This window comes from Boleophthalmus pectinirostris, unplaced genomic scaffold, assembly GCF_026225935.1.
Source record: "Boleophthalmus pectinirostris isolate CB_2022bp ecotype Guang Dong unplaced genomic scaffold, ASM2622593v1 HiC_scaffold_16, whole genome shotgun sequence".
Classification (NCBI taxonomy): Eukaryota; Metazoa; Chordata; class Actinopteri; order Gobiiformes; family Gobiidae; genus Boleophthalmus; species Boleophthalmus pectinirostris.
Window position 1 is genome coordinate 29698246 of NW_026571095.1, and position 18739 is coordinate 29716984.

The 18739-nt window shown below is 39.6% G+C and overlaps 1 protein-coding gene across 1 annotated transcript; it reads right to left on the reverse strand.

Annotated features, from left to right (window-relative positions):
- Positions 1 to 383: 383 nt before the first annotated feature.
- acadm (acyl-CoA dehydrogenase medium chain) lies at positions 384 to 17348 on the reverse strand. The gene is made up of 12 exons (XM_020919863.2): positions 17222 to 17348; positions 12178 to 12277; positions 11737 to 11834; positions 10712 to 10781; positions 10516 to 10616; positions 9462 to 9542; positions 8522 to 8652; positions 8111 to 8219; positions 6642 to 6782; positions 5430 to 5525; positions 3782 to 4030; positions 384 to 1697 (listed from the first exon to the last, which is right to left on the reverse strand). Exons 1-12 carry the CDS (start codon positions 17234 to 17236, stop codon positions 1626 to 1628), a joined length of 1263 nt encoding a protein of 420 aa, XP_020775522.1. The 5' UTR covers positions 17237 to 17348; the 3' UTR covers positions 384 to 1625.
- Between the last annotated feature and the right edge of the window lie 1391 nt (positions 17349 to 18739).

Consider the following 18739-nt stretch of genomic DNA (forward strand, 5'->3'; position numbering starts at 1 on the left):
TAGGACTTGACTTGGACTTGAGGTCAAAGACTTGAGACTTACTTGAGACTTGCAAAACAACGACTCGGTCCCATCTTTGGAGAACACATGCTTTTCAGGGTATATTTCTGCAACAACTGTGATAAATGCTAGACAAATGTTTTAAGCCATACTGTGGAACATTCTATGAGAGTTAAAATTATTTTCAGATCACTGCTTAAGTAACCAAGTTGAGTAGCCATTCAATACAATGAAGTTTGAAAGATCAAATCGCCTGTTCCTTCACACTCCACACTTAAAATTCCAATGTCCAGGGGTGATCAATTCCTAGAACTGAAATCATAATATTATAAACAATTGCTTGGTTATTTCAGTACATAATAAAACATCACACCAGTACCATATTTGTAGATAAAGATGTTTATTTTCCCCACATGCTGAAAACAGAAGAGGCAACTCAGTCTTACTTTACAATTCAGTTTGTTCAGAGGCGAGTGAGATTTTGAACAAGCGCTTGCCATTGATCGATTGACAATCTCGTTTAGATACTTCACAGCTCTGCATAACTGGTCCGTTTTGTTGCTCGTCTGTCACATTTCATAAAGCTCTGTATTGTTAGGCTAGAGACATTTTCATTCCACTATCACTGTAAAAACAAGGATTGGCGTAAATGGAATTTTGCAAGTAGTAAATATGAAAAACACACAGTTGAAACCTTCTTTACATTGATATAGTTTGATTATGTCACTTCCGGGTCAAACCAGCAACTTCACAGCTGATTTCTAGTTTTGTTTTTGTTCATTATTCACCAAACAAGGGACAATTACCTTCCAAAAGCGTATGTTTAAAAAGGTCCTATATTACGCAACATTGACTCTTGAGGTAACAACATTCTAAAACGGATTAAAGCTCATGTTAGAATGTTATTTCCTCATCAAAAACATACCTGGAGTTGTGTTTTGTTTCATTTATACATTCACGTTTGGTTAATACGGCATTATTAGGCTCAAAATTCTCTGTTCCAACTTGTGAAGAGGTAATTCAAGTTAACAAGTAGAGTACCTTTTAGCTTTTGTTCGGTAAAAACTGGCAATTCCAATATCGAAAATGATTCTAGTGAAGGTGAATGGAGTTTAAAAACACAACGGAGCGCAGCACATTTTCCATTTAAGAGAAGAACTCAGCCTAAATATGCAGGATTTGTGTGTTAAACTTGTCAGAATTAAAAATAAAAACAACTCCGCGTCTGTTTGTGATGACGAAACAATAAAATGGATCAGAAAATAGCGTAAAAAAAAAAAAGACCCCTTAACCACAAACTCTATAAAATACGTAAATAATGTACACACTGGTAATACGATATGATAAATTATTGCTACACCTCACCAACACAATTATAAACACAGATTCTTGCTTATGAATGTGTTAAAGTTAGAGTTAAACTATTGGCTGATGGACCCGGAAGTTACATCACGCTTAACAATCCCATGAGTGTGTGTTAATTTTCCTATTTCTCATTTGTACAATTTAAACATTACAAAGGTGTGTTAAGGCAACTGTATTCGTGTACCTGCTTTTAGAGATCGCAAAAACACGGTAAAACAAAGTACATAAATATAAACGAGGCAACCATTTGTCTTGTCAGGTTATTTCTTGTATCGTCCGAGATGTTCACGAGCCACGATCATTCTCTGGATCTGAGCTGTGCCTTCGTAAATCTGCAATAAAACGAAAACGACGCAAATGTCAAAACCACACAGAGTGAAGTCTGAAAAGCAAACGTTTTACATGAGCAAATATTTCAGTTTCAAAACAACTCAGGATCTAAATATTTGCTATTTAAACTTCTTTAGCCTTTTCAAAAGTAGGAGAAGTAAATACCAACACAAAACGGATTAAACTGTACCACACAAAGACTACTGGAGTACTCAATACATACAGTGAGATTACAAGTACAGTTATTGATCGAGAAAAACACAATTTCAAAATAAGCATTCCTCTTGTATGTGAACAGCTTTATGAATAAAGTCAAGCAAACAAACACCTAGATAAAATTACACTTTAGATTACTTCTTTGGTGGGCAGTGGTGTTAAAAAAAACAACAATAAAAGGTGGAGAATACTTCACTTGTGGTACCTTTTTGTGTGCTAATAGTAACGCTGGTTTTTAATCAAAATTTGCAGTCAAAAACTATCTTAACAACTTTAAATTTGTGTTAAAACACGAACTGATTATTGGTAGGTGTTGATTAATTAATCTTAGAAATTGGCATTAGCACCAACCACAAAGAAATCAATATTTATCAATTTTAATGTGACTTATTAGTCTTCAACTTCACGGGTTAGAATTGGCTCTATTCACGCTTGCGTCACAAAACCAGAAGACGTTAAGAAACACGTGGATGACGACTTCCTTTGGGCTTTTGTTGGTGATAGTAACTCTGAAAAAATCTGAAAAACGTAAGAAAATGGCCCGGTTTTCTTCATCTAGATGTCACTGTATTCTTTAGTTTTTCCTTTTATAAACTGCCTATTCATTTGTGTATTATAATTTGTCTAACTTAATAAAAAAATAAAATAAAGCTGTCATTGTAGCGTCTCATTATGTTCGGCAGATCAACAGTTACACTCAGCTGCCTGTAAGTGTCATCGAAGACGCGATTAGAGTCATGTCCCCCATGGAAATCTTTGGCAGGTTGTTAAGACGCTGCTTCTGAATTCACGGTTTATCACATGCCAAGTGTCCGTAATTACACTGGAAGTTGTCATCTGCATATTTCCAAAGTCTTCAGGTAAGTGTGAATAGAGCTTATACTTCACTGGAGGACACTTCTGCTTTAACAAATGGTAACTCTTTGTGTGTCAGTACTTATGTCATGGAAAACTTACTTTAGGTCATGAAAGTCATGGAACCCTGGCTTTACGGTACCTACACCCGGGTCTATTCCTTAGTATCGAAATCAAGAAATGTTCATATCTTGACAACACTACAAGGTTCCCACTCTTTTTCAGTGACAAACTTTTCCAAGACTTTTTCATGATCTAAAGTGAATTTTCCATGACTCTACGGCACCTACATGTGTAGAATTGATCATACATTTAGAACTAAATATAAAATGTTAACTCTTTCCACTCACCTTATGGTTTGGTATTATAGTTTTTTAACATTCAAAATAATGTAAGTGCATTTATTGTCTCTTTTAAACAAAAGGCGCAGACGTTCAGAAATAATCATAATAACCTAATGATAACTTAACAGAAAGAGATACTAAAATTGCATGATTTTTCTGGGCCTGGAAAATGACATTTTCAATTTCCATGACTTTTCCAGGATTTCCATGACCCTGGGAACCCTTTAATGCTAACTTTTATCAAAATGTTGCATCCAACTTAACAATTTCAAATTTAAAAATGAATTGATTATTGGTAGGTCTAGATTATTTCAGTCTGTGGTGTTATTTAAATATTTATTATCCTCAGAAATTAGCATTAGGATCAACACACAAAGAATCGTGACGTGGCAAAAAACTTCATAGAATTAAAATCGAGGTGGAAATGATCCCTCTGACCAGGAGTAGCCAGCTGCCGTTGTGCCACAGAGCCTATTGAAATGACTTAATTTTGCTTCTGCTACTATTTTTATTCCTTGCAGTTACATTATGAGCAAAATGTATCAGTTCACCAAATCCTGACATCCCTGGTCCTGTGTCCTTTTCCCTAAGTATCACTGAGCAGCACCAGAATACCAATTAAATATTTTTGGACACACACAAAAAAAATTACCCATCTTCAGAATCAGTACCTGGTAGATCTTGGCGTCTCTCATGAGTTTCTCCACGGGGTAGTCCCTGTTGAACCCATTGCCCCCAAAGACCTGCACTGCGTCGGAGGCCACCTGGTTGGCGATGTCTCCGGCGAAAGCTTTGGCGATGGAGGCGTAGTACGTGTTCCGTCTGCCCTGGTCCACTTCCCAGGCCGAACGCTGATAGGCCATACGGGCCAGCTCCACTTTCATAGCCATCTCCGCCAGCATGAACGAGACCGCCTGGTGCTGTGGACACGAGGGGAGGAGGAGAGGGTTTGTAAAATGGCAACAGTTCCTCAAGTTATTTCACCTTTTTCCCACGTTTCGATACATCTTACTTCATATATTTGATGTCTTCAGTATGAATTGTTCAAAGTAGTAAACATTTAAAAATACTTAAAGAGTAGATGGTAAATGGTGATTTTTTTTTTGACATTTTTATACTTTTCCACCTTCAAGGCTCAAAGCTAGGGTGACCAGCTTTTCAAAATCAAAAACTAGGACATTCCTGCTTTGTGGTGGCCCATTCATGACTAACATTTGAGTAATTTTCTTTGTGTTTTGGTTCTCTCTTCTGTATTTTACCTAAACAAATGACCAACGACATTTCTTGTATAAACCTAGGACAAATCACTAGTTTTGCATAAATCTGCTGGGACAGGGCACAGAGGGCTCAAAACTGGGACTGTCCCGGGTAAATAGAGACGTCTGGTCACCATCTGGTCAAGGAACCACTCGCCCATTCACAAACATTCATACACCAGTGTACGTAGACACTAGGGTTAAGCGGGTTAAGCGTCTTGCCCAAGGACCAAAGACACAACCACAGCATTAATCTGTGGGAGCTGGAATCGTACTGCCAACCTGTGGGTCAGTGGATTTGACCGCTCAACCAATGATGTTTATAATTTGAACATCCAACCTTTAGATCAGTGGACAAACGCTCTACCAACTGAGCCACTGTGTCCAAACTTTTAACCGGTAGTGTACCTCTGATTTCTATATAATGTATGTCAGTTCTTTATCTTGCTTTGTGTGTGTTTTAATTCCTTTTTCTGTTCCTATACATTTCTGCTGTGGGAGCCCTTGTTGTTGATTGGACTACTCTCCTGACTGGTCTTGGTTGGCTGTTCAATTCTGGTCCCTGATTGGTGGGGCTTGTCTACAACAGTTTTACCTCCAGCCACCTCCCCCTATTTAAGAACATTCCCAGTTCGGGGGTACTGGCCTTTGTGTCCAGTCTGCCATTTTGTGTGTGTCTGTGTCGCTTTCGTGTCAGTCACTTTGTTTGTACTAGTACGCATCTGACTCTCTGTTTTGTGCCTTTTTGTTTTGTCACTCGATTCCATTTGTGGGTTTATGTGGTTTTACTCTTTGTTTTGTGTCCCTAGTTTAGTAGTTTAGTCACTCGTTTTTGTATAAGCCTATGTGACTCATTTCTGGCACAAAACCTGTATGTTAATTCTGTTATTTTGTTTCTTAGTTTAGGTTATTTTATTTACATATTTTAGAATGTTTGTTAATTTACCCTTTTATACATTCCTGTTAATTAAACATTACTTAAAGTATACCACTTTCCACCTTGGTTGGTTGTTACTTCCCTGACCGTAAACTCGTGTGTGTATATGTGTGTGGCAATCCAGACCTCAGCGATGACTTTGCCAAAGGTTTTCCTCTCCAGGGCATAGTTAGTGGCCTCCTCCAGAGCTCTCTGTGCCAGCCCAGTCGCTCCAGCAGCAACCTTTAAAAAAGTAAAATAAAAAGTTTGTGATAACAATAGACTCAATACTCAATACCAGTTCAGACTCCATAAAACACATTTTGTAGACAACAGAATGACATTTTCATTCAATAATAGTATTTTCTTTTATATTACCATGTGTACTTATATCTGGAACCAACGTGGGATTACTCAATCTGATCCATGGGCGTATACTTGTCTATGTGCTCTTATACTTGTTCTGATACAGCTCAAGATCATTCTAAAGTAGGCTCACCAGATTTCAAAATCAAAAACTGGGACACTCTCGGTTTGTGGTGGTTGGTAATAATAAATAAAACTGTGAAATGAGTGCGTAAATAAGGATAGGCACTTTTTTTTGTGTATTTTGGTCATTTTTAAGAAGCTTTTCTGTATTTTACCTAAACAAATGACAATTCATGTCTCTCTGTACTGTTGGAAGGGATTAGATTGGTCCAAAATATGGACATCTGGGACATTTCTTTCGTAAAACTGGGATAAATCACTGGTTTTGGATAAATCTGCTGGGACAGGGGACACAGGGTTCAAAACTGGGTATGTCCCGGGTAAATACGGACATCTAGTCACCCTGTTCTAAAGATCTACAGGAAAGGTTAATTTCTGTTCTGTTCTGTCAGACTTTTTAGTATCAATACCTGCTCAAATGAGTATCTAGTTTCAATGCCAGTTTTAGTTTTGATTAGTATCTGCTTTCTGTACAACCCTACATCAATATAACTTTTAAAGCAGTTATATATTCAGCAGTTTAATGCAATAAAGGCAGCTCTAAACATTTTCTAAGAAAGATTTTTTTTTTCTAGGAATAAAATGTCACTCCAGAACAGATAAAAGACTGTAAAAGTAGTCCTTTGTGGCCACTGTGTACCATCTGTATCCAATTATAAAGCCATCTGTGCCATCTTGTTAGTGTTGCTGTGATGGCAAAACTCTGGTCTGGTGTTTGAAAGTTGTGAAAAGTGCTTATAAACTCATCGCTGTTCATAATCAGAATGCTCGAAATGTGTTAGGAAAGTGAGGAAAAAAAGCAAACTAAAAGCAACTTGTTCTGTTTTTCACGCCGAAGTAAAAATCAGGTATGGTGCTGTAAAGACTCACCGGTGGTCTGGTCTTGTCGAAAGCGCCCATCGCAATCTTGAAGCCGGCACCTTCTCCGAGCAGGACGTTTTCTTTGGGAATCCTCACGTCCTCAAACACGATGCCCCGGGTGTCGGAGCACCGCTGGCCCATGTTCATCTCCTACAAAAGCACATAGTCACACAACTTTAACAAAATAGAAAAGTAAAATAATAAAAAGGAGATTATCACAGTGTGTGGTGTAAGCACGCAGCAGTAATGAATGTGATCTGATGGCAGAAATACTTAAAATGACTCTGGAATTCTGTATATGACTTTACAATCCCGGAATATGGGGCCCAACAGTTCCAAAAGTAAATATCTCATTCACTTTTAGGCTTCACGAAAAAATTTATATTCAGATTTTGAAAGCTTTCACAGAACTGATCAGCAATGACCCAAATATTATTCAAAATCTGTTTCTGCAACTTTAAAACTGCACGATTTGGCAAAAATGTTTTAATAACTTGGTGGTTTATAAAAGGTGCTTTCTGGACTTTAAAAAAAAGCGTTATGGATATTAGTTACCACATATCTGCTTAGCCTCTGAGATGTCTTTGAACTGAAGTATTTGAATTTTTCGAAAAGGCGATGGGAAAAATGAATGTGAATTTTACTTCCAGAACCGTAGCGGGTGGTCACTGCTGAGCTCCATTTCAAAAGGAAGTGTCTGGAGAGGCTCAAAGGCAAAGGACTTTCAACAGAGGATTATTAAGACCAGCATGAATGACCTGAAATAAAACTCCAGGTATGTTTTTTTATGTTTTATTCTAAAATGGTTAAAAACTCAAAATGTCCATTTAATATTCAAGGGTGTAGGTTACTTGATTAACAGATGAATTATATAATATCATTATGATGCACACTGCAAAAACCAAACAGCACATCTTTATAAGAAAGGGTAAAATGGGATAAGAAGTCGTGTTTATGTTTTATGAATTATTTCCAAAAACACACAGAGTCTGGGCAGGTCCAAAATAAGTGAGAGGTGGTTTCATTTTTCAGTTCACAAAATGTAGTTTGTGTCCATTGCCCTTCTAAGATTATTTTTTACAGGATAACAGCAATGTAGAAGTTTGTAGCAGATTTCCCTTTGAGATATTTGTGAGGTAATGTCCGTACATTTGGAATATTGTCGGGCTACTAACTACTTTGGGAGGTGCACTTGTGGTGATAGTCGCTCTTTTTCCACAGCGACTCATTATAAGGCAAGTTTAATTGAAGATGAAGCCAAGTAAGTTCCTTTTGAAAAGTTTTCAGAGTTTGATGCGCAGCGTCTTCACTCACGCCTGCTCAAGCCACCATTTTAAGGTTGTTTATAAACAAAATGTGAACTAAAACGTGTTAAATTAATACTACTGAGTTTGGAAAAATATCTGAATAAATGTATATGTTTGTTTATTAAAATAAAATGGCAAATGTTAACCCTTGTTAACATTTACTCATTGCACCTTTCTTCCGACTTGGATTCCTGGAGTGTCTGCGTCCACAATGAAGCCTGTGAAAGCTTTGCCCGCGGGACATTTGGGATCTAGGTTTGTTCGGGCCAAAAGGAAGTACCTGAAAAACAACATGCAAACAAAAGGTAAAGACAAGGTAAAGGAAGTCAAAGGTAAAGAGGAACTAAACACTACATTTACTTTTTTGCTACTAAACTGTGTATATGGTGTTTTAATGGCAAAGTAATTACATACGGTTGCAGCTGGAGTTTAGTGTTTAGTCCCACTTTACGCCTTCAGAGAAACTAGACTAGAAGCTAAATGAAGCTGTCCAGCGTTAACCTTTAGCATTTAGACAACTTTTCCACCTGTGCATACAAACTTTAACTTGATACTAAAGTCAAATATTGTTTTAGGACTAACCAGTTAGCTTTGCCTCCATTTGTGATCCACATCTTCTGCCCATTCACCACGTACTCATCTCCCTTTTTCTCAGCTTTAGTTTTCACCCCAGCCACATCTGAACCAGCTCCAGGTTCGGTCACACAGTAGGCCTGAAAACAACACACTTTTGTTAAGACAGAACATTTCTTAGAAGTTATACTAAACTTAAAGTTAACGTTAGTAAATTCCCCAGAAAGTACATTGTAATTAAAGTAGAACTAAACTCTTGAGTCAACTTTTTTGCTACTAAAATGTGTATAAAATTGTGTTTTAATAGCAATGCCTACTTTTCCTACTGGTTTTTGGCAATTTTTGTGCAAACTAGGTAAATAAGCAGCTTTGAGGTGTGTGCTGCATCCAGTGACCACTGGACTCCGGCACAACACAAGACGACTCTGGCATGACACACGATGACTCTGACACGACACAAGACGACTGACATGATACAAGATTCCGACACGATAAGACTAACATGATACACGACAAGACAGCGGCTCTTTCTGCAGAGAGACATTTGCAGTAGAGCACAAAGTGACATAGTCTGACAATCCCTCTATAGGTGCTATAATGTTCTACAATGTTCTATAATGAAAGGTTCGGAAATGAGACCTATGGTTTGTAACTCACATCAATTAGCCCCACTTCCGGTTACAACTTTACTGTGGCGAGATAACTTCCTTTAATCCCCAGGGTCACTTGTCACACACATAGATCTGTGGCATGGATCTACAATAACTGATTGTCTAAATATATATACTGATGCACTGTGCTGCTGACTCCCTTGAAAAACATTAGTAATCTCAGTGGGACTTTCCTGGTTAAATATAATAAGAATAAAGACCAATAAAGTTAAACTGTAAACCTCTTTCTAGGCCACTGTTTTGGCTTTAAGTTTAACCATAAAAAAGGTAATACTTACACACATTAAAGGCTCCTCCACCATTCTCCCCAGGTATTTCCTCTTCTGTGCGTCAGTGCCAGCGAGAATCACAGGCATTTGCTGCAAGAAAGAAGCACCAAACATTCATTCTTAACAACTTAGCATCAGTAGTTTTATTATTTATTTAAAGTCTATTATGGCCACTATGCAAAAAAATCTACTTTTTGGAGCTTTCTGCAAAGTTATAACCTTGTTCCCTCATCAAAAACATGCCTGAATGGGGTTTTATATGTCATTCATACATGTTGCACAGTAATTTAGCGATCTCTCCTGGGCCAGTACAAGAATTTCTTAAAGGTTGTATAGGGGATTTTTTTTTTGTTTTGTTTCAAATTGTCATTGAAAGTTTAAAATAGCATTACAGAGACTCAGCAGCCTTGTAATTATGATGACCAAAAAAAAAAAACAAGAATGAAAATCTATGAACTGTGGACGTAGTGAGGCCAGATAAATATGAGCCAATAGATAACGAGGCTCCCTCTTTATCTATTGGCTGTTATGTTGTCAATCAAACTCTCTACGTTTCTAGTGTAACTGACTCGCCGGCTCATGAGTACTACATGGTTTATGCAGCTGTTCTTAGAGGCTTTTTCAAAGTGTTGCTTCCTCGCAATTCGCACAAAGTTTGTTGCGATGGCGGACAAGAATCCACGACCAGTTCGTCGCAAAAGAAAGTCCAGTTTTTGATGTCGCTGAAAGAAGAAGAGAAGGGGAAAAGGAGCGAAGACAAACTAAGGTGATTCTTGGAGATTCCTTCCTGCGATTGCGCGACTGAAGCAGACGAAGGGTCTAAAAACTGATGCGTTGGTCGCTAAAATATTTCTAGACAGGTCACTTCAACAGTAATTCTGAACGCGCACTGGATGTAAACAAGCGTGATTTCTAGAGTAAGGAGGCGGGAGGAGGTGTTTCTACTGACGGAGGAGGAAGGTCGTGTCACGCATGCGCAACATTTGACAAAGAACTGTCGCTGTATTTCACTTCCCTTAAAAAATCCTCTATACAACCTTTAAGTATTAAAATTTATTCTTACCCCGAGTGAGTTTGCTTCGATGGCGGTCTGGATGCCTGTGCAACCATAAGCCAGTTCTTCTGTGATGAGGCAGGTGTCAAAGATGGACAGCCCCATTCCACCTGAAAACAAGAGCGGGGACTTACAATAAACACAGATTCATTTAATAAATTAGTAAAGAATGAGCGATGCAGCTAAAAACTAGATTAAAACACACCATACTCTTCTGGAATGTGACCGTTGACCAGACCAAGCTCCCATGCCTTCTTAATCACAGGGAAAGGATACTGGAAAACAAATGTAAGAACTGCTTAAAAAACTAATCTAATTAAGTTAAGTTAAGTTAAAAGGGCCCATATTATTTTCTGATCTATGTTATAATGTTTCCTCCCCACAAACATACCCGCAGCTCTTCTCTCAAACAAAAAACACCTTGTGACATGATGTGGTACAGGAAGTGCTCCACTGTGTTTACAAAATCCGCAACTACACTCGACTCATTTGGATAATTTCAGCTCTGGCATAGCAAATCTCCAATTTTATTTTTTTTTTTAAATAGACTAATGAGGGTTACTCAAACATGTCAAACTGTAGCTGAAGATAATGTCAGTGTATTTGTTTCACAGCAATAAGTCAGAAAATGATTATTACTCTGTTATTTTCATATATTTTATTGGTAATAATGTTTACCTTTATGAGTCATGTGACCTTTTACTTTGCCCCAGAAGTTAACAGAGACTGAGAAATAGTAGAAAGTAGAAAGAGAGAAACCGACGATAGAGAGAAACGCACAAAAAGTGCAATGAAAAGACGTTAAACTTAAAGAAATTCTACTTAACTACAGCTGGTGATGTATAGGCGAATACGGTACATATATTGTTTTGTATTCTGTATTTATTTGTATAGTGTTGTATGTAGAGCTGAGCCATTTTATCTGTCTGTGTTTATTTTAATTTTCACAGTGTTCACAGTATTGATGAAGTTGAAGATGAACAAGAATAAATATTGACACATAATCATCAGTATGAAGCGTGAAGAAACAAAGCACTACTCCAGGTATGTTTTTGATGAGGTATAGGACCTTTAAAGTGCACATGACAAGTTTTCATGTTTTTCTTTACACTACCTTGTTGATAGTACCTGTGGGAAATATGTATTATATATTTACATCATTCTAGTGGCAGTTTGTGAAGAAAAGTAAACTTTATGCAATTTGTAGTGTAACTTGTCTAGTATACTCACCTCTCCCGTCCTGTCGTATTCTGCTGCTGCTGGGACTATTTCTTCTCGGGCAAATTTTCTGGCGAGTTCTTGGAACTCTTTCTGCTGATCGCTTAGTTCTGTGGAGCCACAATAACACTTTTGTTATGTAAATGTGAAAAGTTTCATGACTTGTAAAACCTGGGTGAATTAATTTTAGGTTAGAATGCTTTTCAGTAGTAAACTTTGTTGTATGTTTGTTGAAATACTAAAACGCTAAATATAATTGACAAGTCGACCGCTCCATTTGCTCAAAACAACACAACATGTAAAAAAACAAATACAATCAGTATAGAATGTATGAAAGTTCTTCAGTTGTCCAGGTAGGGTCCATTGCAAAAGAACATGAATTATGTCAACTGGACAAAAGGTCTTAAAAACAGTTGATATAATTCACACAATCCCACAGTGTTTGTCCCTCACCAAAGGAGTATCCAGCAGATGCAGCAGGAGACGAGGCTTTAGCGGCCGCTGCACTGGTGCCCTGCAGACGCAAGCCGGAGCGCAGCGAGGCTCGGAGCAACTGGGAACAAACAAGAAACTTTAGAAACAGGCTGGGGCACATTAAGCTCAAATTGGAGCTGCAATATATTGCAATCGATTAAAAATCACAATTGATGAAATTATCAAATCATAAAGACTAATGAGATAGTACAGTGTCATTCTGCAAAGAACAAATATGTATTTTTTAATAGAAAAATCATGAGAGAGAAGAGAGCAGAAAGAAAACCTTTCAGTCATATGCAAAGCTAAACAGAACACTGAAGAACAGAATAAGAAATTATTTAATTAAACATTTGTGCTTTTTGTACCACTCACTCAGATATGATTTCTTTGTTACCCCATTGTGTGCCTTTAATGTTTTGTCCCTCAAATGACATGAACTCAAATTGTAAATCAGATGGTACATCCAGACCTTTACTCTTTAAATTACTCTTACGTGAGTGATTACTACTTTGTACTTCTACTTGAGATACATTTCTTAATAGAGTGAGCTTACAACTCGATACGATTTCTATATATATATATATATATATATATATATATATATATATATATATATATATATATATATATATATATATATATATATATATATATATATATATATATATATATATATATATATATGGCAACCTCGAAGAGGCAACAAGGAAAGCGGCTACGGCCAAATACCTGCAAAGAGTGAGGCAAGTCCTTAGAAGCCAGCTCAATGGCAAGAACAAGGTGCAGGCAATCAACAGCTACGCCCTGCCAGTGATCAGATACCCTGCAGGGATTGTAAGCTGGTCAAAGGAGGAGATACAGACCACAGATGTTAAGACACAAAAGCTCCTGACCATGCATGGAGGGTTCCATCCCAAATCCAGCACCCTGAGACTGTACGCAGGCCGGAAGGGGGCCGAGGACTAGTGAGTGTGGGAACCACTGTCCAGGATGAAACATCCAAGCTCCTTGAGTACATCAAGGACAAGGCCCCGGCAGATGAGGTGCTCAGAGAATGTGGGGTCCAGAGGAAGAGGTGCTGGAGGGACCATCATGGCAGGACAAACCCCTACATGGGGCGTACCACCGGAGCATAACTGAAGTGGCTGATATCAAGAAATCCTACCAATGGCTTGAGAAGGCTGGTCTGAAGGACAGCACAGAGGCACTGATCCTGGCTGCTCAGGAGCAGGCCCTGGGCACTTGAGCAATAGAGGCCCAGATCTACCACACCAGACAAGACCCACGGTGTAGACTGTGCAAAGAGGCTCCTGAGACAGTCCAGCACATAACTGCAGGGTGTAAGATGCTGGCAGGGAAAGCATACATGGAGCGACATAACCAAGTGGCGGGCATAGTGTACAGAAACATCTGTGCAGAGTACGGGCTGGAAACCCAGGATCAAGGTGGGAAACACCTCCAAAGGTTGTGGAGAATGACCGAGCCAAGATCCTGTGGGACTTCCAGATACAGACTGACAGAATGGTGATGGCGAACCAACCAGACATAGTGGTGGTCGATAAGAAACAGAGCAGAGCCGTGGTGGTTGACATCGCAATACCAAGCGATGGTAATATCAGGAAAAAGGAACACGAGAAGCTAGAGAAATACCAGGGGCTCAAGGAAGAGCTGGAGAGAGCCTGGAAAGTAAAGGCATCAGTGGTGCCTGTGGTGATCGGAGCACTCGGGGCTGTAACCCCCAAACTGGAAGAGTGGCTACAACAGATACCGGGAAAAACGATGGACATCTCAGTCCAGAAAAGTGCAGTACTGGGAACAGCAAAGATACTGCGCAGAACTCTCAAGCTCCCAGGCCTCTGGTAGAGGACCCGAGCTCAATGAGGGTGAGAGAGACCTACCACCGTGGAAGGTGAGAAACACATTTTTTTTTTTTTTTATATATACATACACACACATAATATATATGTATATACATACATATACATTTATACATACATATACGTATATATACATACATATATATATATATACACACACACACACATATATATATATATATATCAATTTAAATCAATTTGACATGGTTCAATAAAAAAATAAAGGCTAAATCATGGCTGTGATACGTTTGAGACCCCTGGTTTAGAGGAAGGAAACTCTTTTATGCAACACATTTGGCATTTTCACTGTTTGTTTTGATGATTAAAATGTTTGAGTTTCATATGAACTTTGCACAAGGAGTGGTTTATCGAAGACTTTTAAGGTGCTTTCACACCGACAGTATTTGGTGCGCACCAAACGGTCCATTCGAACCAAAAGTGGTTAGTTCGGTTCGTTTGCGTTGGTGTGAAAGCGTCAATCGGACTCTGACCCGGACCAAATCAAGCGGACCGAGACCTCAAAAAAGAGGTGGTCTCGGTTCACTTGAATCCGCACCAAATGACCAACTTTGGTGCGGTTCCTCTGGTGTGAACGCGAACCCGGGTCCAAACCATAGACAGCAGGTCCAAACGAACTATTCTAGATGCATCATGGGAGAAACGCGTCTCCTTTGCCTGTAATGACGCGCTGTACGACTCCAGCGCAGTAACAGATTGTTGTCCAGACGCAGCCGCGACTCATTTTCTAATTATTTTACCAACAATGGCCAATACAGACAATGTAATACACGAAGATCAGAGCAAGTACGTGCGAACGTGTGGCTCCAGAGTGAGTCAAAAATGGGGGTGTGTACTTCTGTTCAGGACCTGCACAGAGGTCCCGGTGTTCCCCGTGATCATGTAGGAACCAGCATTTGTTATTTTAGGCTTTAATTAACCAAATAATTTTATGGCAATAGGCAATCGCCCATTCAGTTGATTCACCTTTAAAAAATGTCCTGCTTTTAGCCTAGTGTGAGAAATACAGTCGGACTAGATCCAAACCGGAGTCCCGAACCAGCAGGAGCAGCTCCGGTTCTGTCCGGGCTCAGATGACGTGGAGCGGGGAGTGAAAAGCGCTTCTCCCGGGAAGAACCAAATGCGGACACCAACTAAACTGGATTCACGCTTCTGTCCGGATGCTTTGCACCACCTCGGAACCAGCCGCGGTTCTTGAGCGCGGAGGACAGGAGCAGCACAGACCTGTAGGTAGTCCACAGCGCATTCTCACTTTCCCCGCACGGAACACGGAACCAGCGCGCAGACGGCGGAACGTACCTGCTCAGACCCAGTCATTGCGCACTGGTCTTGCTCGCCACCGTCTGGAACCAGCACATGGAGGACAGAGCCTCCGGACCATCTGACCAACGCGCTTGTAGGACGACAGAAGACCAAGGACCAGACCCCAGCGCCGTCCTGAGGAGCTGCGCGCTACGCTGAACGCTGTTGGCTGCTGCTGTTACCCGAACTCAGGACTGATGCAGTGAGTTTGTAGAAAGTTCTACGTTGCTGTTTTATGAGTTCATGGTGATAAGATGAGGATGGTCCGCGGTATTAACACTGAACATCAGTATTGGTTACTGGAGGTATCGTTGTTCTACCGGGATACAGAGGCTCGTTAATCGGACCAGTTTTGGTTCGTTTGCCGGTGTGAAAGCGGACCACACTGGAGTGTATCTGCTTCTCGTATGTCAAACATGGATGGAAGACGCTTGTTTTTGCCTCGTACTTTTTGCTAACATGTCGCCAAGCCTCTGGAATAGATCACTGCAGTTTTGTAGTGCTTGCATATTAATGGGACAGCTGTGTTTGCCGCTGAGTGCGCGTGGATTTCGGCGACGCACAGGTGGAGCTTGGTCATCTGGTTGCCAGCAAGTTACGCACCGAGTGTTGAGCAGGTAAACAGACTGTCAATGTCTTTTTATTTCTTATTAGCCCCTCCAATAAAGGTCCCATACTTATGAACAGGGGAATTGTGTCAGCGCCTCCTCTGCGCTCTGATACTGTGGTTGTGGGAGCGTAAAGTGAAGTGCTCACACGTGTACCACCAGGTGTGGTTTGTTTTGGTTCTTCGGTGACGCCGTATGTGCACGTTTAACAGATCCACTTAGACTCGTTGCTTCACAACTGCTGTAAATTGAGTTTTGGGATGTAAACTGCGTTAATAATCTGTTGTGAATCTGCATGGGCACCGATTGCAGCTTCATCTGTCAGTGCGGCCCGCGGTAGGGGGGTGGGATTGTGCGTACATCTACCGCGGGCCGCACTGACATTATTCTTTGGAATCAAGTGGAGGGCCGCAAAAAATCCTTCCGCGGGCGGCAGTTGGCCCCCGGGCCGCGAGTCTGAGACCCCTGCTCTAAACAAACAACAAAACTGTAGTAACAAAATTTTGTAAAATATACCGAAAAATACTCTTGGTGATATATTGATACAGCAGCCCACGATATGAATACTGTATCATCACATTTAAGGATACGATATATCGATATTTCAATATTTTTGCACACCCCTACACTTGAGTATAATTTTTGGCAACTCTACCCACCTCTGTTATGATAGTAGAATGGAAAATTAAAAGCCCTTAGCCAATGGTTACATAAGAAAAGTGTTGAGTTAATATTTACATGAAATAACTGAGACAATTGTGCAGTAAGCTGTAACAACAAGCCTATAAAAAAAAGAAACATGTCAAAATTGCACAGTTACGTTAATCTGCACATAAGGTCAAATAAACAACAGCATTATATCAGTCCAATCTGAAACGTCTGTGAGTGCAATTTGACCATAAACCAGGGGTGTATTAAAGAAGTGTAAGGTGAAACGAGGTCACAACTGGCGCAGATCAGTCTCTGGCGTTTCTGTTTTTCCAATAACAAGCTAAAATTACTTTGTGAATGAGGAAGAAACGCGAAATATAAAAGTCGGACAGACGAAAAGATAAAAATGTAAAAGAATGATTAGCATTTTGACGTGGAAAGCTAACTCCAGTGTCCAGTGTTGACAACAAAACTGCAGCATTTAACGGGACGAAAAGGACACTACACGATACAGATCTGGTATAAAACGTAAACATGTATGTATGCGGTTAGGAACAGCCTTACCTTGTTCATCAGCATGGTTTTAGAGAGTGCAGACAACGTAATCACTGCTACTTTCGCCCGTCCGCCACCTTTACCCTACATCTGAAGGACCTGCTCTCAGCCAATCAGGCGCAGGCGTTCAGTCACGTGGCAGATACCAGGAAGTTACGTATTTTAATAGATCCATGTTTTGTAACATGGATCTATTTTGTAACCTCATCTTTTTTTAATTTTTATTTAATATATTGTAAAATTTAAGATTTGTAGTTTAATAATAACAATAATTTTAAAAAAAAACTTTTTCTTTTTAAAATACCCACTGAACTTCAATTTGGGACGACGGATGAAAATTAGCCCTCGACTACTCTGGTGTGTTTACGTTTATGTTGTGTCATTAACCCTCTCCAGGCAGGCGTTGCAGATTTGCAACAGCTAAATGCCAATTACCTACTTACTCCAAATCCATATTTTCTGAGCTTTTTTTTTTTTATTCAGGAGTCTTTTTTCACATCCATGCGGACGATGAAGACTGTGCAAGAATGACTACACACAAACGGCCTGCCAGAAGTGCAAAGTACTTTTGTTGTTTACAAAGGATAAAAAATGTTTCTTGGAGTACCACACGAAAAAGTGATGTTGTTCTGCCATTGTAAAGCACTGATACACTGTGCTTTATGTTTTCATTGTTATGAAAAGTGGTATACACATAAAGTTAGCGTTCATATCATTTTCAGTCTTCAGTGTTAATTTACCACACCGGACCAATGCTGCAAATCTGCAACATCCCAGAACGTATTGGATGTGAAGGTCTCTCTCAAAAAAAAAGTCAGGATTGTATATTACTATCCCATATGATCATTTTCCCCAAATATCAGATTTTTTCCTTTTACTAAAATTTAATTTGAGCCTGAGAGGGTTGACATGCTCTCTCCCAACCAAAAATCAAAACATATTAAACTATACCTGATAAATTGTGGATCTTTCTATTCTATAAAGTTAACTTAAAACTGTAGAATGCAATGTACTTTCTTACTGATGAGTCTTTTATTGAAGATTCCCCATCTGATTTTATCATTGGACAAATTATTTTTCCTGGAATGCAGTATAATGTGTGGCCATACCAGCTTGTCAAAGCCTGAAAGCCTGAGCCCGTCAGATCTCAGAAGCTCAGCAGGAAGGGCCTGGTTTGTACTTGGATGGGAAACCGCTGGGAAAATCAGGTGCCACAGGGGGGGCCACAGTTCTAAAACTGTTGTGTCCTTAGGCAAGGCACTTCACCCACATTGCCTAGTATGAAAGTGGTGTGTGGAGGAGTGATGGCACAGATTATCAGTCTGCACCAGGGCAGCTGTGGCCACAATAAATTACCACCTCCGGGTTTGGAATGAATAAATAATGCTCTGTACTGTATATAAAATGTATGCATTATTAATACAAACATGTGATGCCAAGTTACAGGACAGATTTGAGAGGTGAGCCCAATTATCACAAGACACATGTGTTTACACTGGTAAAAACTCCATGCACAGGTGAGTTTCA